This window comes from Sycon ciliatum, chromosome 1, assembly GCF_964019385.1.
Source record: "Sycon ciliatum chromosome 1, ocSycCili1.1, whole genome shotgun sequence".
Lineage (NCBI taxonomy): Eukaryota > Metazoa > Porifera > Calcarea > Leucosolenida > Sycettidae > Sycon > Sycon ciliatum.
Genome location: NC_088643.1, coordinates 87,091,373 through 87,117,493, shown reverse-complemented (window position 1 = coordinate 87,117,493; position 26,121 = coordinate 87,091,373). Strand labels below are relative to the sequence as shown.

Here is a 26,121-nt window from a genome sequence, read left to right as displayed (position 1 = left end):
TCTGCAAAATTAATGCACTGGATGTGCACCCACAGATTTTCTCTTATTGCAAGCCATGTCTCTGTAACAGTTATGTATACTTTCTGGCCTGAGCTGAGGGTGAGCGAGAGAGATATGTACAAAAAAAGCAGACCAATCACTACCTGTATTTTTTTACTAATACCTGCGAACATAGCCATTTATTGTCATAAAACATTCCAAAATGGTATATAAACGTTACACGGGCTGCAAAACTAAAGAAACAACAGCTAGAACCTAAGATGAAATGCGGACTGTTTGAAGAATAAAATGAAACTGTACCTAGAAACATGACTGTGTGTTGTGTTATTCAAATGGTATGTTTGGGGGAAGAGCGCTGGTGTACCTTCAAACTAAGAACTTAGAACGCAACAAAATTAACTGACTTGCCGAATACTTTACAAACAGAATCAACACCTCGCAAATCAACAGAGAAGACGCATCAGCAGGACAATGAACAAACATGGAATGTAGACCTCAGACGGAGTAGAAAAGCTATGCAAAAGGAGAACAGATGGACAGAAACATCATTGATCAAAAACATGCCCAGCAAAGCCCGTGGGCACAGATAAGTAGTACAAAGAGCACGAGACATATTGAAGTACATACTAATGTCTAATTGTACGGTGGTGGTTCGCTTGCATTACATATTCTGCTACGTAGTAGAAATGCTTCTGGGCGTTATTGTGCGTTTCAGTGTGAAGCGCACATGCCTGCCCGACGCAGAGCCACTCGATTGCTGGGAGCTGGACAGCGGCTGAGATTGCGATTGAGATAGATCAAACGGCTGTGAGGATGGAAGCGGTTGTGAAGCGCTGACTTCCTCCTCGGGCGCTTGTTGAGACACCTACACAGGAGGAAACACGGCAGAAAGCCCAGGTATGGACAGATCAACTGCTCACTCACTACGGTCTTTCTTTCTTCTCTTCAATAAGAAATCATTTCCTACGTCTAAAGACTCCATTAGGAACCTCATCTAAAGTTACTGAAGGCCTCTTACCAGTCCAGTGGTGCTAACTCAGGAGTAGAGGAGGCCTCTTGCAGTTTTATTCCGTAGGAAAGTATTTGAGCTGATAGGCTCTTTTCCACCATTCTACTAAGGCCGCGGTCACACCAAGCAAAATTCCGCCATTCCGCGCGGAATTTTTCCGCGGTTTCCATGGAAATGGCGGAAAGGCGGACACTTTCCGCTGGCAGAATTCAGCCAGCAATTGGCTGGCTGAATTCCGCCGAGTCAGCCAGGACGCCGTTCTGCGTTTTTTCTTGAGTTTTTGAGGAAGGGAATCAGAAGGCATTTCGTTGCCGTCTACTGATATTATTAATAATTTTTGGGTTCCGACCAAGGAAAGCACGCGAGAAGAGCAGGACAGACTTGCTTGATTATTTCCTTCAACCTTCCGTTCGAGTTTGCAGTAGCCCCGTATGTTTGTTTGATTATTTCCTTCAGCCTTCCAATTAATCTGCGTCCTTCGTTCGCAGTATTGTACCTGCACTGAGGAGTTTTGTCGCCGTGTCGCCGTGATCATGTGGACTCCGGACCTGGAAACGAAACCTGTCGAGCTATGGTTTGAGTCCAAAACTCGCCACAAGGTAATGAAGAAGGAGTCGAAGAAGCGAGACTGGATTCTTGTCAGACTTCGCCTGTACCACGAGGACATGAATGGGAAGAAGGCCCAGTGGCTGGAGGAGTTCACGGAAAAACAGCTGAAGAATAAACTGGATTGGGTGCGGAAAATGGGGAAAAAACTTGTTGGGCAAGCATGTGTATCCCCGTTTGGGCAGACGTACCAAGCCCACCGGTTCTGCTGCCGATTCTGATGACGACCGTGACGTGGAGCTGACGGATGCTGATTGGGAGGCCATCATTGGGGAGTGCAGTTGGCCACCAATCCGCTCGTTTTTCGATCTTTTCAGAGATCACCCAACGATGGGGTTTGGGTTCTCAGCTGACACTGTGGAGGTTGATGATGGCGATGTCCATGTCAGCACAGTTCCGGCAACAGCAGCAGCAGTTGCACATACTAGAGCACCAACAGCAGCCAGTGCTTCAGCACAGCGTTCGTCAGCATCCTCTGCCTCATCTACTGGCGGTGTGACACCAGTTCTGTATGCGTCATCTACAACTGAAGCCAGTGCTGGATCAGTGCTGTCATGTTTGCCAGTTGATGACTGGAATTCATAAAAGTCCCGTCAACGGCGCCGATATGCGATGCGTGAGCTTGCTGATGCAAGGATGTCGTGTCACACTTTGGTAGGCGTGTGATGTTTGACCTTTAGGCGGTGCACAGTGTGTAAGCTGCAATTGCTGCCTTTTATAGACTACATGTCATGTACGGCTTGCTAGTACGGTCCACGGCGCGGGTTGTACCCCGCGCTGCGGTCGATGTGCGGAATCTTTGAACAACTAGTCCGGCTTTTCTTTTGGTTCGAAACATTCTGCATGCGGGTGCTTTGCTTCTAGTTTTTTTCACAGTGGCTTTTTTACAGTTGACAATACCTGAAGATAGTTGAAGAAGAAACTAATCTTATGTCTGGAAGCCCCAGGGCTAAGGTGTGTTCAGTTGCAGCTCGGTTGCTGGTCAGCCGTCCGCGACAGTAGATTGCATGTCAATAGATTGTTTCCCGACATAAAGTAAGTCGATAATTGGTTTTCTGACGTCGCAGGTGCGGGACCATTCTACTGTGTAGCTTCCAGAAGGCTACTTTCGTCATTCTCAGATGCTGGCGATACTGGTCGTCCTCCCAGTCTCTGACATTCCAGTTTGCGCCCATTATGTCCCAGTTCCGCAGAACTTCCATATCCCAAGCACCTGGACTTCTCAATGCAGTCCAGAACCTCCGCTTCCTCTTCAAAGAAAAAGGGAGAACACCATCGCAATGCTGGCCCAAGCGAAAACATCACTGTCCTCCTCAAAGAAATCGGCCCAACGAGGCCTACTCAATCCTATTTCACTGCTGGGTAGTCTTGCCAGCAGGCCTCCAGCAGGCGCCTGCACTTCAGGAAATACCGTAAAATTCCGTAAATAAGCCCACCCAAAATAACGCCCATGTCCGATAATAAGCCCAGTTTTAGGTGGTGTACACTTCAAGTCCGTTTTAGCGCCCATGCCCGAAATAAGCCCAGGGCGTAAAGTGGACTCAAAATGACCAGCGCGCGAGCGTGCGTTCGAGCACAAACTGTAGAACAGTTGTAGATCGAGTGCGTGCCATCCAACTGCACGCAGCACAGTGCATCTATCTCATCTAGTTTTCTGCCTTACCTGCTTCAGCGTCACGACGTTTTCAGCCATGCCGGTACCTGTTGTGCCTTGTACTTACCATAGCAAGTGGTTTACCTATCAAATCTGTAATTTATCGCTACATTCTTGGTTACGACCAAATTTCCAGCTGTGGTTTGATGTACCTGTACCGCGCTCAGTGTGAATGGTGGTTCACTGAAACTAGTGGGTTGCTGATAGATTGATCTTCTGCAGATTGTGTCCGAAATAACGCCCATGCCCTAAAATAAGCCCATGCCCAAATATACGCCCGGTTTTTGACGCTCTGCAAAGTATACGCCCGGGGCTTATTAACGGAATTTTACGGTACTATCCTGAGCATGGACTCAGTGACCAAAGCGAAGGCAGTTGCCAAGCGTTGTTTGCGTGTCAAATTCATCGCAGCAAACAAGTGAAACACACAAAAAACCTGACAGCAAGTTGTCCAAAATTGCAAAAGACGAGAGGCTGAATGAAGGAAATCACTAGTAACGAGTTTATATTTCTCGCGCAAACCCATTCCGCCAGTCCGCGCATGTTGGTGTGACCGTGCAGGGAGCGTGCAGAACGCCACTTCAGTCTGCGATTCAGCTGTACGCGTTTCCGCCAGTTTTGGTGTGACCGGGGCCTAACACTGAACACAAGTTTCATGTTGATTTGATAAGCGCTTTAGATTGTCGTGACCTGATGATTGCAAAATCACTGAACATTGTTCAAATCGACGTGAACACAAGTGCGGTGTTTGCAGAGTGTTGAGAAAGAGATTGTCAGCTCAAACACTTTACTACATGGGGTAACATTACTAGTGGTAGTGTAGTGATACACTCCAGAAATGTAAACTGAGCTAACATTTGAAGTGTACATTTAACCTAGATCCAGCTGCTCTACTTACTGGTTCAGTAGCGGTCTTGGCAGCCACTTCTGCTGCTCGAGTTGTCAGCAGGGACTGGCGAATATCAGACATGTTACTGAAAAAAGCATAAACAGAAGAGAGCCACATGCATGTACGTACATGGAAACAAAATAAAAGGAGACAGTGCGCTGTTTCGCTGTACACAAAACTTTAGTTACACACACGCACGCACGCACGCACGCACGCACACACACACACACACACACACACACACACACACACACTGACGTACTGCCATCACCAGGCAGCATATTATCCCGTATTCCTGTCTACACGTACAGCAATGCACTCAGGTGCACAGAGCACCTTCCCGAGTTGCCCCAACTGGCCCCGATTGTTACAGCTAACAGCCCATGAAACAACGGTCGGACATCGGACATTTTCCGACCGTTTCCGGTCGTTGTCCGGGCGAAATAACCATGCGATGGACAAAGTGTCGGATCGATCCGAGACAAACTCCCTGTACAGCTGTGCGCATGTGCCGGAATCAGAAATAGCGAGTTTAGGGAAGAGGAAAGGTGTCAACGATGGTGCTCCTCCAGGCAAGAAGCTCCGTGGTGTGCGTGTTGTCACTTGTGACACGTGGATTGCTGAGTACGACAAGGAGTTTTCCACATCCATTTGGTTGCAGTATGATAGATGCAGAGATGGTCGTGCTGTGGTGGAGTGCATAAAACGAAAGGTATGTGTGCGCTTCGCAGAGAAGATATGTTCTTCTAAAATATTCTCTGAATCATTCATTGTTGGGTCTCGGAATTTGAAAACGTCGGCCTTCAAAGACCATCCTGCATCCGACATGCACCAGCGGGCCATGGCTTTATTTCAAAAGGAGAAGGCTGGTGGAGATCCACTCCGATGCGCGCCAATAGCTCAGGGGCTGACGAGAATGGATGATGCGACTGCAAGTAGGACTGGGAGTAAGTTTGAGATCACGTACGTTTTGTGCAAGGAGGGCATGGCCTTTGCAAAGACGGAGTCGTTATGTCAGCTGGAGGAAAAGCATGGAGTGGATCTAGGCACGGACCACAAAAATCAGAAAGCTGCATCACGTTCTGTGATTACACCGGACAGTCGCTGCAGCAGGAGCTACGTATGAGCCTTGACAAGGCCAAGTTTTTCAGCATTCAGACCGACGGCAGCACTGATGCAGTCAACATTGAGGAAGAGTTGTACGTGGCTTTGTTTTGCGACACAGGTGGTCTGGACAGGAAAATTCACGTGCGGAGTCAACTAGTCGGTGTTCTTCAGCCTGCAACTGTTGATGCAGATGGTCTGATGACTTGTTTTTTTCTGATCGTGCCATGGTGAAAGATGAGCTGGACCCTGAGTGGAAGATGAAACTCATTGGCATTGGCTGTGATGGACTGACTGTCAATATGGGATGGAACAGTTTGCGAGGGAAAGTGGCCGAAGCTGTTCCCTGGGTAGTGCCGGTCTGGTGTGTTGCACATTGCTTGGATCTCTCGTTGCGAGATGCACTCAAAGTAACTTTGTTTGACACAGCGGACGAGCTGTTACTGCGTGCCTATTACCTCCACAAAAATTCGAGTAAGAAATGCAGTGAATAGGATGATGTTGCACAGTCGCTCCGTGAAACACTCGAGCCTTGTGACATGCCTTCGGCAGGGGGATCGAGGCTGCTGCGGGCTTGTGGAACCCACTTCATAGGTCACAAGGTAGCTGCTCTGAAGCGGTTAGTTGATCGTCTTGGTGTGTGCATCACTCACCCGAGGAGTCTGACAGAGGCACCGTCGACAAAGCCAGCTAAAACAGCGCGATTGCGAGGGTACATTCGGCAAGGTACTGCTCAGTTGCGCATTCTTTCTCGATCTGCTCACTCCAGCATAGGTTCTTTGCAAATCCCTTCATTGAAGCGATGTGGACTTCACCTCTACCATCAAAGCTCTGCTCAAGACCAGTAAATTAATCAGTGGAATCCATCACCAACACACACCTTGATGAGCTCCAAATTGTCAAGAAAGTCAAATCACGCTTGCCAGAAGAGGATGGGAAGGTGCTCTATCAGGGTGTTGAGATTTCTAGATGCAGCAATGGCCACGACCAAGTTGAGGCCATACAGGCGGAAGTATCTCACAAGGTCATATCCTGCATAAGTAACGAGTCAGTGGCAAGCACAACCAGCTGCTAACAGATACGCTGACAGCATTAGCAGCTCAGAGCTGGGACCAGCATGCTGATGGCTCATTCGCATTGATGGCAATTAAATGATTGGCTGAGCGATTCCGTACGCTGCAAGAGCATGCAGGGGTTGATCTTTCAGCACTTCCTGACACAAGGCACACGTGCACCGTACATCGTGGAACAGCTACCAGCATATGGGCTTGACTTCGTTTTTGACGACGAATCATGGAGGTCAAGTCCGCGTGACGTCACTCGGTACTTCGAGACGATTGTGGGCACCTTCTTTTCAAGTTTTCACCCACTTCCAGTCATCGCAGAGAAAAACGAAGTGTACCATTGTGATCAGGAGCCAAAGAACTACAAGATAAGACAAAGAAACTATTTGGTGACAGTTCCCCATCACAAACAACATGATCAGAGGAGACTAGACAAGCTATTAGGCACGGACTTTTCCTTGTTTGGCGTGCTTACAAGGTGTACACATATTCATGCCCGGGCAGGAAAGGTCCACGAGCAAGGTTATTCTCTTACCCGCCAAGATGCTTCACTTCATTCAGCAGCTCAACAGCATCTGCAAACTGTTTCACCAATCTGTACGAGTTCATGCCTTTCACCTGTGCATGTAAAACAAAACACAGCAACAACCATTCACAAAGGCCAAAGAGCAGAGCGCAGAGTGCGGAGAAGAAAGAAAGAAAGAGAGAGAGAGAGAGAGAGAGAGAGAGAGAGAGAGAGAGAGAGAGAGAGAGAGAGAGAGGGAGAGAGAGAGAGAACTTGCAGTCAGTGGCAATGCCATTTTAGTCTTCACTCAGATGAAGTAGTCCAGGCGATTGTCAAATACGATGCTGCAGTCCTGGGTAGCGGTGAATACAGAGGACATGGTGCTGTCCAATCATTGCAACCGTATGGCTGGTGCTGGCGAAACATGCTCAAACATCGGTGAAAACTCCGTTCTTGATCGCATATGAGAAACACATGCTGTCATGCAGTGCCGTACCCCCACTCCTGGATGCCATCCAGTACCAGACAGGTAGATACTGATATTTCATCCCTCCAGCTGACAAGCAGAGCAGATCTCAACTATAGTACACGTCGCTCCCCAGTGCTTCCCATTATATCTGTAAATATATTCTTGGCTCAACATCTTGAGTTCACAGGTCCGTCTGCGGAATTTGTAGAAAAAAAGAAGAGCTGAAGCAAGCCAAATATTATTTTTGGTTTGCTTCAGCTCTTCTTTTTTTCTTGGTCTTCAGGTGACACATGATCAACAATCGGGAGCCATACGTTGGAGACAAGGGTGCATCACTCTTCACCCCATCAACAACATGTTGCGAGCAGATAGCGGTGCTATGGTGAGGCAGACAAATGTGGCACATGCAACAAGGAGAACAGTTGCCATGAAATAAAAAATTAGAATGTATGATCAAAAGCTATGCGACGCATTGTACGGATTCTCAAGTTCAGCAAGGCCGAGAATGAGCTTGAGTTTCAGGAAGATACATGTACATTGTGCTGCTACCTCCCCATGGGAGTACTCAGTATGCCAGACACATACCAAAATCTCCCTGCACATCTTCTACTACACGAGAGATTTACAAAGAAGGCACAGTAGCTATTACGACTCACCGCAATAGTATAGATTTGATCATCGTCCTCCTCTTCCTCAAGCAGGACAGACTGCATTAGTTTCTGTGATGTTGTGGTGGCTGTAAACAAAGCATGTTTCAGCAGAACATTCCCAAGGCAGTAGTAAGTCAACGAAACTGACGAAATCCACAAGGGTATGTTCAACTTTCAATTCAATTCTGGGCACATCATTGTTCTTATCAACCACCACACCACACCGCTGCGCTCTCCGGCCGACCTCAACACGTTGCCACCGCACACCATCAGCAAAACGACACTTCAGTTGGTACTCTGCTCCTTCAGACAGCAGCTGTTTCGATCATCAGGATCTCGCCAGTGAAGGTTGATAATGTAGAATGGCTAACAGATAGTGAACTTCACCCTTTTGTGCAGCGGTGTGGTGTGGTGGTTGATAAGAATCTGGACAAGGCCGAATGCTGCTACTTACCCCTCTTGATCACACATCATTGTTGGCCCATTAATCTTGACTGCACATGTATGAAGAGCTTTGCTATTAATTTTAGTGCATTTCATAGAACAGCTGCTTTCCACAATTATTGGTGAGATCTTCTATTCTAGTCGTTGGCATTTTCTTGGCGCCATCAGATTCCCCTTCTCTTCACCATTCTGCACATACTCGTACACTTTATAAGTTTATATCCGCTAGAAGCAAAGTTTTTGATTTCAGCCGGGTTTCAGGGTATGTTCTTTGTGAGTTTGACTTGCTAAACCGGAGACTCTAGGGATTTTAGATGCCAGCGCTGTTTGTGCACAGTACATACACATGCTGCACGGCAAGAGTTTAAGGGACTTCATGTAATGAAGTCTGTATGAAGGTCTCATGCAGGACTGCAGGTGCACGTGCCTGTGTTTTGCACAACTGTACAGTGCAAAGCACTCTTTAACAAAAAAAACTCCTGCAGCAAACAACGCCTGCGTATGTATGGGATGGTGGTGGTGGTGGTGGTGGTGATATAAGTGCAGCTGGACTGTGCTCTCTGTCGCGCTAGCTTTCTATTCTACTCTGCAATTCCCTCCTACATGGGTAGGGTTTCTAGAACTTTCTTCCAGCATGCTGATACGATGTCGGTCCTTACATGCACAGTATAACGTACCTCCAGGGACCGTAAAAATCTGTCCTTTATAATAAACCAAGGACCGAGGTACTGTAAATCCAAGGAAAAAGTGACCGGTACAGCATGAATAGGCTGCATGGTGCTAGTAGTAGTCAAAAGTAGTACCTCATACCCGAAAGTACGTTAGATCCAAGGTACTTTACACTGGACTGTTCACTGCTGTGTGAAGCCTCATCCAAGTGCCACTAGAGTGACTATACTATACTACTCACCAGGCGCAGACTGAACGACAGCGGCAGCCTCCGCTACATTGTTTGCGCTGGTACTTGAACTGGCACTAGTAGATGAACGCCCTCTCCTTTTCTTCTTCGGTGGTTCAGGAGTGGGAGCCTCCTCATCGGCACTGGGCGCTTCACGATTGCCACCCTGTTCCTTTATCCGATCACGACCCGGACACGCACACAATCGAACTTTTAACGTAGCTCGCCCGTACACCAGGCCTCTGTAGAGGAAAATTCGCACGGTGCCAACAACACCCGGCCATAAGCCAAAGGAGAGCAGGAGTCACACAAGTGAAAGCAGCAATGATATCCATCAAGTTGTTATGGAGCACCCTATGTGAGCTCTCCCCCACAGCGCGTGTTAGAGTTTTCAGCCACCACGAGCCTGCGCGGTCGACTGGGCCGACCCAGGACAACTCTCCTCTCAGCTCTTTCTCAGGACTGCCTAGTCCGACTCGGCATTTGCCTGGGCACGCTTAGAGGCCTTAATCAGCTGCGGCAGTTGGCAGGGGATAAGTCACGGTGGAATGGCACCCCGCGGCACTCATCTTCCTCTGCCGAGCCGCGTCCTTGACTTATCCCCTGCAGGGTGAACATCACGAACAGTCTACCGTCTTTCTGACATTGCCAATCGAACTTGACAATAGAAGCAGCTTTCCGTATGAGCAGTTACATTGAGCCATGGTGTTTTTTATCTTATTTTTGTGAATCCTTCCCGGAAGCAAATGCTGGTTTTTATACATTCGTGTAATTACTCAGCGTTATTTGCAATAAGTATAGATTATAGACCGGTTAGGAGGTCTATATATCCTGTATAGACCAACTATGAGGTCTATAATCTATTTATCGTGTTCTCCACGCAATAGTTTCTCTTCATATACGACATACCCTTGTAAGTTGTAATTCTAGTATTATACTATAGCCTATACCGCATTGTACGGCATTGCAGGATCAAGGTCATTGTTTAAACTAGGTTCGGCATCGGTAGCACAGTGGCTGGGTGGTAAGGAAGAGTAACTGAGATTCACATAGTTGTGGGTTCAAATCCCATCTTGTGTATTTCTGCTTTCTTCAAAAATTTCTTTTTCTAAGTTGGAGAGAAAATTTCTAAGTCCAAGAAATTCTAAGGAGTCAAATATAAGTAGTCAAATATATTGTGTATTTGACTAAGCAGTCAAATACGCGATATATTTGACCGCTTAGGTATCAGGGAAATTAGTGGGGTCAAATACTAAGAAGGCGATAATAATAATAATATGTGAGCCTACTACTTGTATACCTGCAGTGTAACAAGAAAGTACTTGTACTTCATAGATCTGATGAGTGGTGGTGTGCTAAACTCACAGCCAGGCTGCATTTACATGAGAGTTTTCAGCCCGGGTCGAGTTCGGCCCGGATCAAGTTCCAACCTGCCATGATCACAAACTGAGTGGAGCGTTTACATGATGCATTGCGCTGGACCCGGGTTGAAATTGAGAATACGTACCACCGTCCTTATGTGCATATTTCATTTCGTGCCATGGTTGCACAGCAATTCACACGCGAATTTCCCACGAAAGTAGTCACATGACCATGCTAGTCTAGAAAAATGGACTTTTGTCGGCATATCAGTAATCGACCAGGCTGATTCTCTTCACGTACATATCGTCCAATTTTTTTTGACCGTACAGGCTTTCAACTCGGATGAAAATTCTCATGCAAATGCAGCCCACCAGCAAGACATTCATGTACCCTTCTCTGTATCATAAGATTAGTATGTGCATAAGGCTGTGCATCCAGGTGTTTCAATCACTCTCTTGAACTACCATAACACGCTCCCAAGTGTACATACTCGTACACCATATGCATGCACCAGCTATACAACATGTATCAGTATCAGTTGTCGAAGTTTGGGGCGAAAATGAACTTACTGATTTTCGAGAGTGAATATGATGGAAATGGGCCTACGATTCATGCCGCCCTTGCAGCTTGAATGGCATGCAAACCGATAAACGACTGTCATGCTAGGATGCTCCGGATCCACTGGATAAACAGATGGGAATTAGCAGACCGGCACATGACACAGTTACTGAAGTACTTCAAAACAGAAGAAGTACAACGTATATATATACATGTACAGACAATGTTAGCTTTCATTTTGAGTTCAATGACTAGCGAAAAGAACCCTTGTTCTTTAGTGTGATTCTTTTGCAACACAAAGCGAGCCATGTACTTGTAGATTAGCATTCCATACGAGCCATGTCAACATACATTGTGCGAAACATTGAAATGGCAAAACATCAGGGCAGGTGCAAGGGCCATCCCCACTGCTATCGTATGGTAAGTGCTGTAAACTTCCATACACGCACATGTACAAGTAATTCCACAGTACAGATCACACTCAGCAAAGCTGTCCACCAAGTGTGCCTCGCTACAACAGTGTTATAGTAGAGGACTGCAGGCTGACTTACTGCTTGTAGGGACGTAGGGTGTGACGACAGACAGGCGACCATCATCAGTACGGTACGAACAATGACATGGCGGGTCAACTAGAATCAAATGCTCGCGCGCCTCAGCTGACACAACAACAAGACAACAATGGACAGAAACGAAAGAAATGAAATCAATACTTGCAAACAGAAAAAGGCCAATATATCATTGGTATTCATCACTTTGAGGGAAACTTGCAAAAGGGAAAAGTCTCAAGGAAAATTGACGGTCACCATCAGGACTCGAATTAGGGGTCCTCGCTTATGGCCAGTGATATAATTGGCCTTTATACATTGGCCTTGTTAGAGAATGGACAACTCTTAGTGTGAGGCAAGCTCAGATGACAGCTTGCTACACTTGTGAAGTGCCTAAAACAGGTTTTGCTCTCTCAACATTGTCTTTCAAAGTGCAGCTACAGAGTCACACAGGATTTCCTTTTTATAGGCAAAAGATCTTTAGAAACAAATTCTTTACCTCCGCCAACCTGGAACTCCTGCATGTGAGCTGGGCACCGGCGAACAACCTTGGACATATCGTGAGGCAGTGTAAAAACAGGCGTGGCGCGTAACTCCATTCCGAAAGGAACAGGTGCTGCAGGGAATACAAATTGCCACACATCAAAAATCGCCATTAAAAAACAAAACACCACTGTCCACATGCTGACTTCCCTTGACTCAGGACCCAGGAATGCTTATCGAATGCAGCACTAGTATTCTGCAAATGAATGTGCTACCTGTTGACGTGAGTACAGAATGAAATTTGCAACACATTGGAGTTATACCCCAGGGCGCTCGCTATTCACAAGGTTGACTGTAGGTGCATACACCGCTTTTAAAACTTGTATACTACGCAGTACTGTCATATTGCATGAACGGGTAGCAGTCAACCAAATCCTGCTTACAAGTTGTGCGGAATGTAAACGGGCACGGCGAATCTTGGTTTGCAAACAGCTTCTGCAGAGTTGGCGAGTACTTTAGTGTTTGGTAAAAAGAGACAGAACAAAACAAGGGAAGAAGAGAATTTTAAAAGAGAGACACGGGCTCCTGCAAAGTAAATACAACAAAAGCTACAAAACCATATCCTTTCATAGAGTATTGAGATTCCACTGTAACTGCTTCATCTTGCGCACCCCACCACACAGCATGCACACTGGTCTCTCGGCTACAAATTGTAAATATGAAACAGTTTAATTGTCCAAATATTTTATAATTTGCAGCCAACAGACTGTTGTGGGTGTTGTGCGGTGCGGTGGGTAACTATGTCTCGACATGATATCCAGGCCATTTAAGCTCTCACCAGTGTCAACCGGATTGGCGAAGTCTGCGAGAAATATTTAAGTCGGGACTCAAACAAGAACACATGGCTCTTATATTTGTAGCATTCTAGCCCAAATCAGTGCTTTGTATTGCTTTGTGGGGTGCCCGTGACAAAGAGGTATGGTCAATACCGCAGTGACCGTGGCGTGTCCGACACCCCTGCTATCCTCATACCACACAGCAGAATCACCTCCACCAATGGGGGGGGGGGGAAGAGAGTGGGGGGGGAGAAAGAGAGAGAGAGAGAGAGAGAGAGAGAGAGAGAGAGAGAGAGAGAGAGAGAGAGAGAGAGAGAGAGAGAGAGAGAGAGAAAGAGAGAGAGAAAGAGAGAGAGAGAGAGAGAGAGAGAGAGAGAGATGCCTTACAGTGTTGGATGACTTGTTAACAGGCTCCCGTCTCATCTGCAAGAAACCAGAAAAAGAGACAGCGTTACATGAAGTGTCTCAGCAACACATGACCATGCACAGCACTGGAACATATAACGTACAATTGTAGATGGTGATGAGGATGAATCAGCGTACATGTGGCTTCCCTATCTGCATAGCAAGCTCCATACAAGCGTGTGATGTAGTGCATTACTAATTTACAGAAAGAAACTCTGGGCTAAGGACTTCAACCACCCTCGCAAAATACACCACAAACGGCTATAGATTGTTCGAAAGGTGTGTGTGTGTGTGTGTGTGTGTGTGTGTGTGTGTGTGTGTGTGTGTGTTTTTACTACGTTGGTAATACGGCACCACTTTAGCAATGCATCAAGCGTAAAAAAATCTGCTCTTTTTTAAAAATCATGTGGAGGCTCGTTAGCTCAGTGCAAGGACTATGTACACTGCACAACACGTTCTAGCAAAGTCACTCCACTGCATACAGTCCAAACCTGCTCACATGCATTGCCGCGCACAGAAAAAGCGAGCACCATTCGTAATTCATCATAAATTTAGGAACCTGGTTTCTCTACTGAAATTACCGAAATTTAAATTACACCGGCATAACACATTCTACAGTACTGCCAGAATGAAGTTGAATGTGTGTGGGTCCACAGGGTAATAGTATTGATACAGGCTGAATTAGTAAAGGTGGGCAACTAAACAAACAGGCTAGGCAGCGGTAAGCATCTTGGAAAGTCTTTCTATAACGTGCTGAGCTCCAGTCTTACCTCTTCAGAGAACTCGAGAGTGAAGCCGTAATCGCCAGCACTGTTGACACTAATGGTGCACACAGCCACAGGATAACAACAACAACAACAACAACAACAACAACAACAACAACAACAACAACAACAACAACAACAACAACAACAACAACAACAACAACAACAACAACAACAACAACAACAACAACAACAACAACAACAACAACAACAACAACAACAACAGCATGGATTGCAGGGGAATAGAAAGTGGATGTAGCCATGTAACTGGAGATGCTTCAAAACAATATGTACGCGACCCCACAACAAGAAACTAAACAAAGTCAGGTAACGTAATGCTAACTTCAGACCAGCTTTCATGCTACATGTACATGTAATGCCAGTCTAGTGTTGAAACGAATAATCGAATAATTTAGAATATTCGTGGGTGAACGAATAATCGAATAGTCGTAGGAATTATCAGAAATCGAAAAGAAAAAAAAGGAAAAAAACCCCATCTATGCTCGGTGCTGACCCTACTGATATTTGCACTGCGTAGATCTGCTCGTAGTATTTCTTCTCAATCTCTTCTCCTCCAAGTTTTAATCTCCTATCGGTATCTAGAAATACCGTAAAGTACCGTTGATCCGCCCCCTCTCTAATTCCCGCCCCCTGTCGATTTTCTCCTTGTGAAGCGACTTCGGCGTATACAACGAAATACGATGTTGAACCGACGCATGCACTGCTGTACACAATACTTGCCAATCCAGGATCAAAATGTGCACAATCCAGCACATTGAGTCTGATCCTCTACGTTGTTGTACATCGTACTGCACTTGACAGCCTTGATCTAATTCCCGCCCCCTGCCGAAAACCCAGCTGGGAAGCGACATGGCGTGGGGGCGGATCAACGGTACTTTACGGTACTTCTGTTCTTTCCATACGAGGGAAACATGGATGCAGTGAAGATCCAATTACGCTCGACCAAGACCCTATGCAGAGCTGGATCAGGCGTTGCACACTCTGGGGGGTTATGTACTCTTGGCGGTACAGGTTAACCGGTTTTGCACCTCCACATAACAAAATCCGATAATCAGCAAAAAATTCAAAAAAATGCTTAAAAAGTGCTGAAAAAGTGTTGAAAAATGCCATCATGCGTATGATAGAATAATAGATTATTCGTTCGAAGAATCCGTGTTCGGTTTAAACACTAAATGCCACCAATGGCCTGTGCAATTTCTGATGGCTCTGCAGTGCTGAGGCCAACAACCTGCTACAGTGAACCCTGTCTAAGGCGACCACTCAAGGGACGAAAACAAGTGGTCGCCGTGGCCAGGTGGTCTTCTTATCCAGGTTCAGTGGGTCACGTGACCATACTCACTTTTAATATACATGTACAAGTGACATGTCATTTCGATCAGAGTGTATCACCACTGATCACACTGCACACACCTATGCACGACTCAGTCAGGTGCCTGGCTTGGGGGCCTCAGGCATGTCTAGTGTCGTCAAGAGTACATAACCCCCCAGAGTGTGCAACGCCGATCCAGCTCTGCATTGGGTCTTGGTCGAGCGGAATCGGATCTTCTGATGTCATGCGTACACTCCACACCAGCGCAAGGCCGGTCTCGAGGCAGGGCACCATTGTTTTTGATCCAAGAGTACCCGCGACTCCCCGGGTTCCCCTCAGATGTGTACGGTATTATGACGCAAAGATCCGATTCCGCTCGACCAAGACCCTTTGCAGAGCTGGATCAGGCGTTGCACACTCTGGGGGGTTATGTACTCTTGGCGGTACAGGTTAACCGGTTTTGCACCTCCACATAACAAAATCCGATAATCAGCAAAAAATTCAAAAAAATGCTTAAAAAGTGCTGAAAAAGTGTTGAAAAATGCCATCATGCGTATGATAGAATAATAGATTATTCGTTCGAAGAATCCGTGTTCGGTTTAAACACTAAATGCCACCAATGGCCTGTGCAATTTCTGATGGCTCTGCAGTGCTGAGGCCAACAACCTGCTACAGTGAACCCTGTCTAAGGCGACCACTCAAGGGACGAAAACAAGTGGTCGCCGTGGCCAGGTGGTCTTCTTATCCAGGTTCAGTGGGTCACGTGACCATACTCACTTTTAATATACATGTACAAGTGACATGTCATTTCGATCAGAGTGTATCACCACTGATCACACTGCACACACCTATGCACGACTCAGTCAGGTGCCTGGCTTGGGGGCCTCAGGCATGTCTAGTGTCGTCAAGAGTACATAACCCCCCAGAGTGTGCAACGCCGATCCAGCTCTGCATTGGGTCTTGGTCGAGCGGAATCGGATCTTCTGATGTCATGCGTACACTCCACACCAGCGCAAGGCCGGTCTCGAGGCAGGGCACCATTGTTTTTGATCCAAGAGTACCCGCGACTCCCCGGGTTCCCCTCAGATGTGTACGGTATTATGACGCAAAGATCCGATTCCGCTCGACCAAGACCCTTTGCAGAGCTGGATCAGGCGTTGCACACTCTGGGGGGTTATGTACTCTTGGTGTCGTGCATGCACCGTGTATATCTACACTTCCTGCGCTGATGTGTAGAATGGTCTAGACTATATGGTGCATGCACTGATGTGTAGAATGGTCTAGACTATATGGTACATGGAACAGGCCTCTTTTACGACTATGGTGCACAGTGCAATGCGTACATGCACAGCCATGCACTTGCAAGTACACATAAGTACACATAAGTACACATACCGTAAAGTCGCGGATAAAAGCCGGGTTTGCATACAAGCACATTGCGGATAGAAGCCTGAAAATCAAACGGGTGGAATGCATATAAGCCTGTCGCGCATAGAAGCCTGGCTTCTATGCAAGCGCGGATCGGGTGGGCCAAGAGTGCATGTGCTATGTACGGTGCATAGTAAAACTGCCGCCATACCGGTAGTCAGTGGTAGATCTACGCGTGTCACGCGTAGAAGCCTGGCTTCTATGCAAGCAAAGACAACATTCTCCCAGCACACACATGCATGTGCATAGACATCGGTCACAGCTTACTTTGCCGGGTAGGGAGCAGGCACTGATTGGCCCGGTGTCACAGGCATGGACTGCGGGTGTGGTGACGCCGCCGAGGCGGCCGAGGTGATAGTAGACGCCGGCGATGCTGGGCCAGGGCTACCGTAGGCTGCTTGTGCCGGATACGGGTACGGTGTGCCCTGCAGCATGCACACAGGACATGTATAGTTGTATAGGGACTCGGGAGATACACAACACAGGAGATGAGAGACTGCTTCGGCCGTATTGTTGAAAAGAAAAGAAAAAGGGTTTCACACACTGAGCAATCAACAGACAACATTGACCACCAGCTTGTTCTGACCGGGCCTATACACCGGTAGCTAGTGTGTGAGTCAGCATGCAATGGTGGTCAGTGTCATTGGGTTGGACCAAGGAAAAGTCACACACCAGCACAGGCAGTGAGCGCAGCAGGGCAGGAAGACTGTCACTATTTGGTGTGAGAAAGCAGCTGAACTTGATTGTATACAGAGAGAGGTAGAGACCTATAGCTCCTGTCCTGACATTCTCAGTGAGCCAACGTTACAGTCACACTTGCAATACTAACCCCACTGACACACAACAAAGGTGGGGTCCGCATCAATACAGAACCGCTTCAAAACCGTTCTTTTGTCGAATGCATACTGTAAGACTTTTTACAACAGCATGATCTCTCTTTTCACCTCTCCGTACTTGCAAGCCAATTTTCAGTAAAATTTTCAGTAGCGATGATTTTTGTGCGATCAATCGTTGTACGTAGGAAACGTCTTCTCGCTTTTCTGCAATTCTGGCGACCTAGCTAGAACCTGCTGCTAGTGTCCCTCTTCACTCGTTCTTTCTATGAAAGGGGAAGGCAGCACTCGCAGAAGATTTTCCAAGAATGCAAGCTTGTGTAGATTTCCTGCCAACGCCACTGACATCTATTATTATTATTATTATTATTATTATTATTATTATTATCTCGCGACCTTCAAATATAACTTGCTCGATCATCTCCCGTACTGACTGGCAAATTCGTCAGGTAGCTGTGGATGGATCGATTCAGGGAGATCGAAGGTAAATACATCGAAGCACATCAAACACGTTTCAAGACGCACTTCAAATTTTGTAATTGTGTCTTGAAAATTGTTTAACGGTTAGAACAATTCGTACTTCAATACGCTGTCGAATTGTATCCTCTGCTTGGGAGTCTCGACTGTTTTATTGCTTCCTCAACACTGTTCACTGTACATGTATCGCGGAACGCAGATTGGATGGCATTGGAGGTGAATTTGATAATTCGTGACTGTGTCATCAACCAAGTGAGGACATCAAATATCAACAGGGACGCTCCGAAAATCACAAACGCTGCGAAACAGATATGAAAATTTCTTACACACTGGTGGGTATTCCACATTCATTGTGTGTCTTTAGACTGTCCGAAAGTTTGTCGTGCCGTGCAACTTTCACAGATCAATCCGATAATTGGCATGTGGCCCTATTGGCACACACTCATGCGTATGCCGCTGACGGTCTATCTATATGTGCACGCACGTGTGTGTATACATATACAATTTTATTACGTATGCAAAATTAGGCAATCTACGTGTACATATAAATTATATGTGTGTGCACTCACTCCTATGACATAGAACGACAGTGCAGGCTATGTAAAGTCGCACGAATGTGTGTGGTGTGTACATGCATGCTCGCGCGGGCGTTTTGTGTGCGCGCCTGGCATGGCATAACGCCGTTCAACATGACTAGTGTTGAACCGTGGTAATTTGCCCACACCCCCTCTTTTTTTCTTCTACTGGCGTTGGATATGCAACTAATGCCATAAACTCGGTTGTTGAAAACGAGTGCCATGCATCACAATGGATTGACAAGAATAGTAGCACTGTAAAAACGCTGGTAATACTCATGTTGCAGCCATGGCAGTTGTAATTATCTTTCCAAGTCAATCCTGCTGCAGAAATAATTGCACTCTGACCAGCTGGAGTGGCCCAGGACTGCCGGTTGTGGAGAACAGGAGTGATGCTTGCATATACGCTTGCATTTACATGATTGTACTTCGAAGTGACGTTAGGTGTATTACTTGTGTGTTCTTCTGCCTGTGCTGGTCAGTGTGGAACCGCCATCCATATCAGATCATACAGCTGCTATCAGTCTCAACAGCTTATATCTGGCAAATAGTATTTTAGTGACTCGATTTTGCTTACTGTGTTCAACAGAGTGGCATTGCATACACAGCTACTTGATGTAACGTAGCATCTTGGAAATTTTATATTTTTGATAGTTAGCTTCAGAAAGAAACTTTTCCAGTGTGGCTCTTAGCTTCATTACCACGAAGACTAGGCATTCAAGTAATGCACGGAGAACAGTGGCTAGATGTGAAGTGAAAAGCCATTGGACCGTACCCAGTGGAATACGCATTTAGTATAGAAGTATTGCTGGCTATATTGGCAGAAAACACTGTATAATAATTATAATAATTACATTACCAGAAGAAAGTGCTTCATTGCTTCAGCACTATGGTTTGGACAAAGCAGTCAACAAATTCCACATCACTATCGGCTTCATGTTGGAGAAAGTTGTGAAAAACATTAGAGCATACATGTACACTCAATACACGTGCTCAGCTACATGTATGGCATTTCAAGTTAGTATGTGGGCGACTTCAAAGTTCAATTTTGGTAGTTAGCTTCGGTAGAAACTGTCTAAACTTGATCCAAAGCTCTACTTCTATGTTCTGATGATGTTGCAACCAAGTAATGTAAGAAACGTATCTACCGCATTGGAGCTAGTTGTGAAAACCTTTAGACCATCCACTAAATGCACATGCTCAGCTATGGCATTTAGTATGTGGGTGACTTCAAAGTTCTATTTTGGTAGTTAGCTTCGGTGGAAACTGCTAAAACTTGATCCAAAGCTCTACTACTATGTTCGGACGATGTTGCAATCAAGTATTGTAAGACACGTATCTGTCATATGGTGGAGCCAGGGGTTCTAAGGCGCCTGTATTCGATGGTTATGATAGCATAACTATCGAATACAGGGCAAGTCCAGTGTCAAATACTTGTGGGCGGGGTTAATATGTGGGACGTGTGGGCTGAAATGGGATGATTCCGAAAAGAGAAAAAAGGTCACCTTCTAGCAGAATTCTACCCACTTCTACAGTTTATGCTGGTATTTAGCAAGTATACTATTGTCCTAATGTTGGAAATCAAGAAAAATGGGGTAACTACCAGTGCTACGGCCAAAAAAGTGGTTTCCGGTATTTTTTGGCTTAAATTGGCAATTGTGAGTATGATATGTTTGGCCCCTCCCCAGAGTGAAACCGGCCGGTAGAACTTGATAAAATTTTGTCGCCGTACACTAGATATCCTACGGAACAAAGTACAGTCGTTTGTAGCCACGTTTCAAACAAACAAATTTGGACCCGAGGGGTAGGAGGCTAGGAGCCACCTTAAAGTGTCTCCAATTCTAAAAGTTTGAATACTTCAAAGTACAAGTACATGTATCAGTACATGAAGATGCATGTTAAAACCGTACATCAAATGATCGTGTTTATGACGTGCATGTATCAGCTGAACGTAGAGGTAGAACGCATGTTTTTTCTACATACCAACGTCGGGTCCAGCATAGAAACCTCGAACTGTGTTTGTACAATTCCACCTGAAAGGCAAGAGAGAAGTATACACACACAAGCAATAGTGCCGTATCGTAAACAAAACTACAGAGAAAATATCCCAGGCATCTGCACTTTCTGTAAACGTACTTCATCGTCTTTATGTATAAAAGACTTCTTTACAGTGATTTAATTGTTGAAGTTAGCAAGACATTGAGGAAAATCTGAAGAATACTATGTACAGCGGAAAGGGAAATTGTGCTAACGGCAGTATTTACTACACCCACAAACGTGCCATACTGTATGTTCTCTAACAACAGCCCAGTCACCAATACCAGCCCAGTCTCCAATACCAGCCCAGTCACCAATACCAGCCCAGTCTCCAATACCAGCCCAGTCACCAATACCAGCCCAGTCTCCAATACCAGCCCAGTCACCAATACCAGCCCAGTCACCAATACCAGCCCAGTCACCAATACCAGCCCAGTCACCAATACCAGCCCAGTCTCCAATACCAGCCCAGTCACCAATACCAGCCCAGTCACCAATACCAGCCCAGTCACCAATACCAGCCCAGTCTCCAATACCAGCCCAGTCTCCAATACCAGCCCAGTCTCCAATACCAGCCCAGTCACCAATGCCAGCCCAGTCACCAATACCAGCCCAGTCTCCAATACCAGCCCAGTCTCCAATACCAGCCCAGTCTCCAATACCAGCCCAGTCACCAATACCAGCCCAGTCACCAATACCAGCCCAGTCTCCAATACCAGCCCAGTCACCAATACCAGCCCAGTCACCAATACCAGCCCAGTCACCAATACCAGCCCAGTCACCAATACCAGCCCAGTCTCCAATACCAGCCCAGTCACCAATACCAGCCCAGTCTCCAATACCAGCCCAGTCACCAATACCAGCCCAGTCTCCAATACCAGCCCAGTCACCAATACCAGCCCAGTCTCCAATACCAGCCCAGTCTCCAATACCAGCCCAGTCACCAATACCAGCCCAGTCTCCAATACCAGCCCAGTCACCAATACCAGCCCAGTCTCCAATACCAGCCCAGTCTCCAATACCAGCCCAGTCTCCAATAACAGCCCAGTCACCAATACCAGCCCAGTCTCCAATACCAGCCCAGTCACCAATACCAGCCCAGTCTCCAATACCAGCCCAGTCTCCAATACCAGCCCAGTCACCAATAACAGCCCAGTTCGGAGTGGCCAGGGGCAGCTAAGTAATTTGAAAACTCCGTATGGCGGAACACAGATGCGCATGCAGTTTACGTAAGACTTTCCGTAGATCGACTACGTTTTTTTACTAACGTAATTACGTTCTGCGGAACCTCTCTAATAGCCCTACTCCTGACGCCAAGTCCAAGCACACAGCGGTCAACAGTTTCACACAGGCAACAAGGCAGTCCACAGGGGCATCGCCAGCAGCCAGCGTGCCGTCATCAGGTGCTGAGCAAGTACTGCACATCCTGCAAGAGCCGGCTGCAACATAATGGGCACCCGGTGGAATGGCATTTACGACCGCATCTGCCACGCTAGAGCACAAGGATCGTCAGATGCAGGTGACCGCTCTGCTAGATTCAGCGTCCGGCAACTGCCGGACTAACGTTCGGACAAAAAAATCAGGGGACAAAAAAATCAGGTCAAGAGCTAGAGGCGTCTAACCTGCGCAGGATAGGACTTGATGTCTTGAATTGACAACTCGAGTGCATTCGATCAGTTCGAGAAGAAGGTGGTCAAAGAATAATAGTGCTGGTGGTTTTTCGATTAAGTCGTACTTGTCAGTGATTGATAATTGCAAGTTTGATCTCTACAGAAGATTACGCAAGTATTCGAGGTCTAAAGGCTTTGAGTGTTCCAAGTAGAAGGTCCTTTTTCCTTGCGAAAAAAAGTACAGTCAAACCTCTTTAGGACGAACACCAAGGGACCCATGGTATTTGTTCGTAATAACGGGAGTTCTTCTTATCCACATTTTATACCCAGTGAATACGCAGGGATTTATCCAATAGAGCTATGAACACTAGTTCTCCTAAAGCGAAATCAAGTTATCAGTGTTCTTCTTAACCAGGTTTCACTGTAGTATCTAAAGGCAGATGAGAAGAGCTTTCAAGCGGGTTTGTAAGCGCTGTACGGTACAATTCGCTTCATCATGACGTCAATAGGGACGCAGCGCTTTTTGATTGTTTGTATTAAAGCAATGTACTGAAATAGAAACCCTAATCACACCATCCTCAAAGCAAGTGGTCTCTTTGCTGCATATACACTATTTTCTCACTGAAATTTTGGTCAGGAGCCATGAAGTGTAACTGTAAGCAATGTGATCATCAAAAGAAATTCCTTGCAGATATGAAGCGAGAGCTCGCGTTCTCACCAAAAAATGTACCTACGGGTACTCGTAGAATCTACTGGGAAGAAGGAATGACTAAGTATGTCCGGGATTCTTTGAACATGCAGCTAAAGTCGCGATTGCCAGGGCTCAATATAGAGCGTGCATGTTCTGCAAAGTGCGAAGCATAATGGTGGTGGAGGGGGGGGGGGGAGGGGGGTGCTAATCGAGGTTGGATCTTGCCGGACCAACCGGAATGAAGCTGCTATGGGCCCGAGTCAACTGCTGAGACTAAGTCAACACAGCTAGCTGTCCGGTCATTGACTATTACACTACCTCGCCTTGGTCTGGTTTACGTCAAAGCTAGGCCTTGTGCCGAAGCTTGCTGTGTTTATTGATGATTGCTAAGTGTACAAAACTCAGAGTTCTGCCCTATTCTAGTTGTCCACTGCTGCACTGATTCAGGAAACCGTTACGCAAATTACATTACCCAAAACAACTCTCTCCTTCACACACGTGCACACACACCCCACACCACACACACACACACACACACACACACACACACACACACACGCACAAACACACACACAAACACACACCATACACACACACACACACAAACGCGCGCGCGCGCAAAGCAAGGTCTACAAAAACATTGCATTGCAAAGTTAAGCCAAGCTCCACTTCAGCAATTGGCCAGTTGTGGTGTTTGCATGATCTATGCAGCGGGTGCAACCGTTGGGTTTCCCCGGTTTTGAAATGTGTAAATGCACCGTATTGCAAAAATCCTTCCATGAACCCTGTTTGATATGTAAGTGGCTCAGTTGGAGTGCGAACAATCCCAAGAGTTCATGTACAAGTGTAACGGGGAAAAAACCATGAAAAAATCTTTTGAGTAGCAAGGAGTGCCTTGGAACAAATACAATAAGGTCCCGTAGGTTTGCCTTTTGGTTATATCAGGATGCAGTTACTCTGCGCTTGCCACCGCTTGAGATACTGTAAAGTCGCGGATAAAAGCCGGGTTTGCATACAAGCACATCGCGGATAGAAGCCTGAAAATCAAACGGGTGGAATGCATATAGGCCTGTCGCGCGTAGAAGCCTGGCTTCTATGCAAGCGCGGATCGGGTAGGTCAAGAGTGCATGTGCTATGTACGGTGCATAGTAAAACTGCCGCCATACCGGTAATCAGTGGTAGATCTACGCGTGTCGCGAGTAGAGGCCTGGCTTCTATGCAAGTGTGGTGCATAAAAGCATTGTTTGCATACAAGCCTGGTTTGCATTAAAGCCTGATGCAGAAAGCGGCTTATGTGCTTATAAGCCCGGCTATTATCCGCGACTTTACGGTATCTGGACGGTGCACATATTCGATTCCTCTCTCAAGAAAACACCCACACACAGCTAACCCAGACGTGTGCTTTGTCCAAAGGAGCATTTTTTTAATCGTACACCACTCTAAGCTGGTTGAGTTCCTCAACATCATTGTATCCGGTTGTAACGCGGATGTGCGAACTTTACTTTTTACTACATCACTATAACGTCATGAGACTTCGACAAATGGTAAAACAGATTTTTATTACACAAATCCATGTCAGCGGTTTCACCCACATGCGTAGAAATGGAGACTAATTTTCCTGTTTACCTTCATCTTCAGTTTGATTGAAGAGGCTTTGCATTATTCTGAAGTAAAGAAGAGCAAAACAGCTAAAGTAAGCAGGATGCAGTTCAGAGGGACAAGGATGAGTTCGAGAATCGTACGTTCCCAAAGAAGGGTCCCGCTTGAGGAACGGTCTGACATCCAGACCTTGCAGGAGGTCATCCATTGGTAGTGTTTGGTTTTGTTCGTCCATGTCACATTCGGCAATGGAAGGCACTTCTTCACAAGACGAACTTCAAGTAAGTATACAATGGTGACAATGCAATGTATTTTGGGTTCCTTTCGTTTGAATTTTCGTAAATTTAGTTTTTTGCATAATTTTAGGTCATGTGCATATATGACGTCACGACCATAGTGCTAGCCTACAGTCCATTCAGAAAAAAATGAACTTCTAGCTTTTGGCCATAAATAGGTCAAACCAAGAGTACATAACCCCCAAGAGTGTGCAACGGGCATAGACCCAGCGCTCGGCGAAATTCCTACATTACGTCATGCGCAGCTTGTCATCCGAGGTAAATTTGGGTTCTTTGCGATTTCTGGAAACTATACCCTGAACCGCTCCTAACTCAAGGCTGTAGCCTCGACTTTTCGAAGCTTTTTTTGAAGACATTTCGGACTTGGATCTACGTCCAAGTCGTACTTTCTCAAAAACAAACTCTTTCTCCAAGAATCCATGGACATCGCGACAGAAAAGAAGTGAGGACGCTGTTAAAAATATTGCATTGCCGTCGAGGACAATCATTCTGATAGCTGTGCAACTCAGCCGAAAAATGCTCCTTCGACGTATCATCAGTCTCTCAAGTTCCTCAACCATTTGAAATCATCTTCGAGGAAAGCACCGGAAATATGCCGATGTCCTGGGGAAGAAATTGTTCTTGAAGAGTCTGACTGCACTGGTGAAAGAAGAAGGCGATGAAGCCGAAGTCGGCGAAGAGTCACCATTGCATCGAAAAAATAAATAGTTTTGTCTCTTGGGTCGTATGCTTTGTTTTACTTTTGCCTTGCTTCTTGTCGTTGAGGCTCAGACTCAGACTAGAATCGCAGTTTAGGCAGTTTACCCTGGGGAAGCATCCTGGTTTGACTGTAAATTTTAGAAGAATTCATCGGCGTGACTCATCGCACTGCACCAAAAATGACGCAATGAAGGAATTCCGCCGAGCGGGCTTCCATACAGGGACTGATCAGGAGTTGCACACTCTTGGGGGTTATGAACTCTTGGTCAAACGTTGAGTTTTTTTAGAATTTTTTTCTGCA

General features: G+C 46.3%; 1 protein-coding gene across 1 annotated transcript; it reads right to left on the bottom strand.

Moving 5' to 3' along the window:
- LOC135806142 (cellular tumor antigen p53-like) lies at positions 1–25,141 on the bottom strand. Its single transcript, XM_065320294.1, has 15 exons — positions 24,969–25,141; positions 24,853–24,890; positions 20,872–20,921; positions 17,271–17,428; positions 14,252–14,300; positions 13,464–13,499; positions 12,684–12,753; positions 12,257–12,373; positions 11,764–11,868; positions 11,224–11,335; positions 9,305–9,534; positions 7,957–8,036; positions 6,862–6,944; positions 4,168–4,243; positions 1–865 (listed from the first exon to the last, which is right to left on the bottom strand). Exons 1-15 carry the CDS (start codon positions 25,058–25,060, stop codon positions 674–676), a joined length of 1,488 nt encoding a protein of 495 aa, XP_065176366.1. The 5' UTR covers positions 25,061–25,141; the 3' UTR covers positions 1–673.
- Between the last annotated feature and the right edge of the window lie 980 nt (positions 25,142–26,121).

Excerpts from the sequence above, each read along its gene's own strand:
- LOC135806142 (XM_065320294.1), bottom strand. The coding sequence starts at position 25,060 with ATGGACGAACAAAACCAAACACTACCAATGGATGACCTCCTGCAAGGT. Across the intron at positions 24,891-24,968 it reads CGGGACCCTTCTTTGGGAAC|AATAATGCAAAGCCTCTTCA; the intron begins GTACGATTCTCG and ends TCTTTACTTCAG. Across the intron at positions 11,336-11,763 it reads ACCCTACGTCCCTACAAGCA|TGGATCCGGAGCATCCTAGC; the intron begins GTAAGTCAGCCT and ends CTGTTTATCCAG.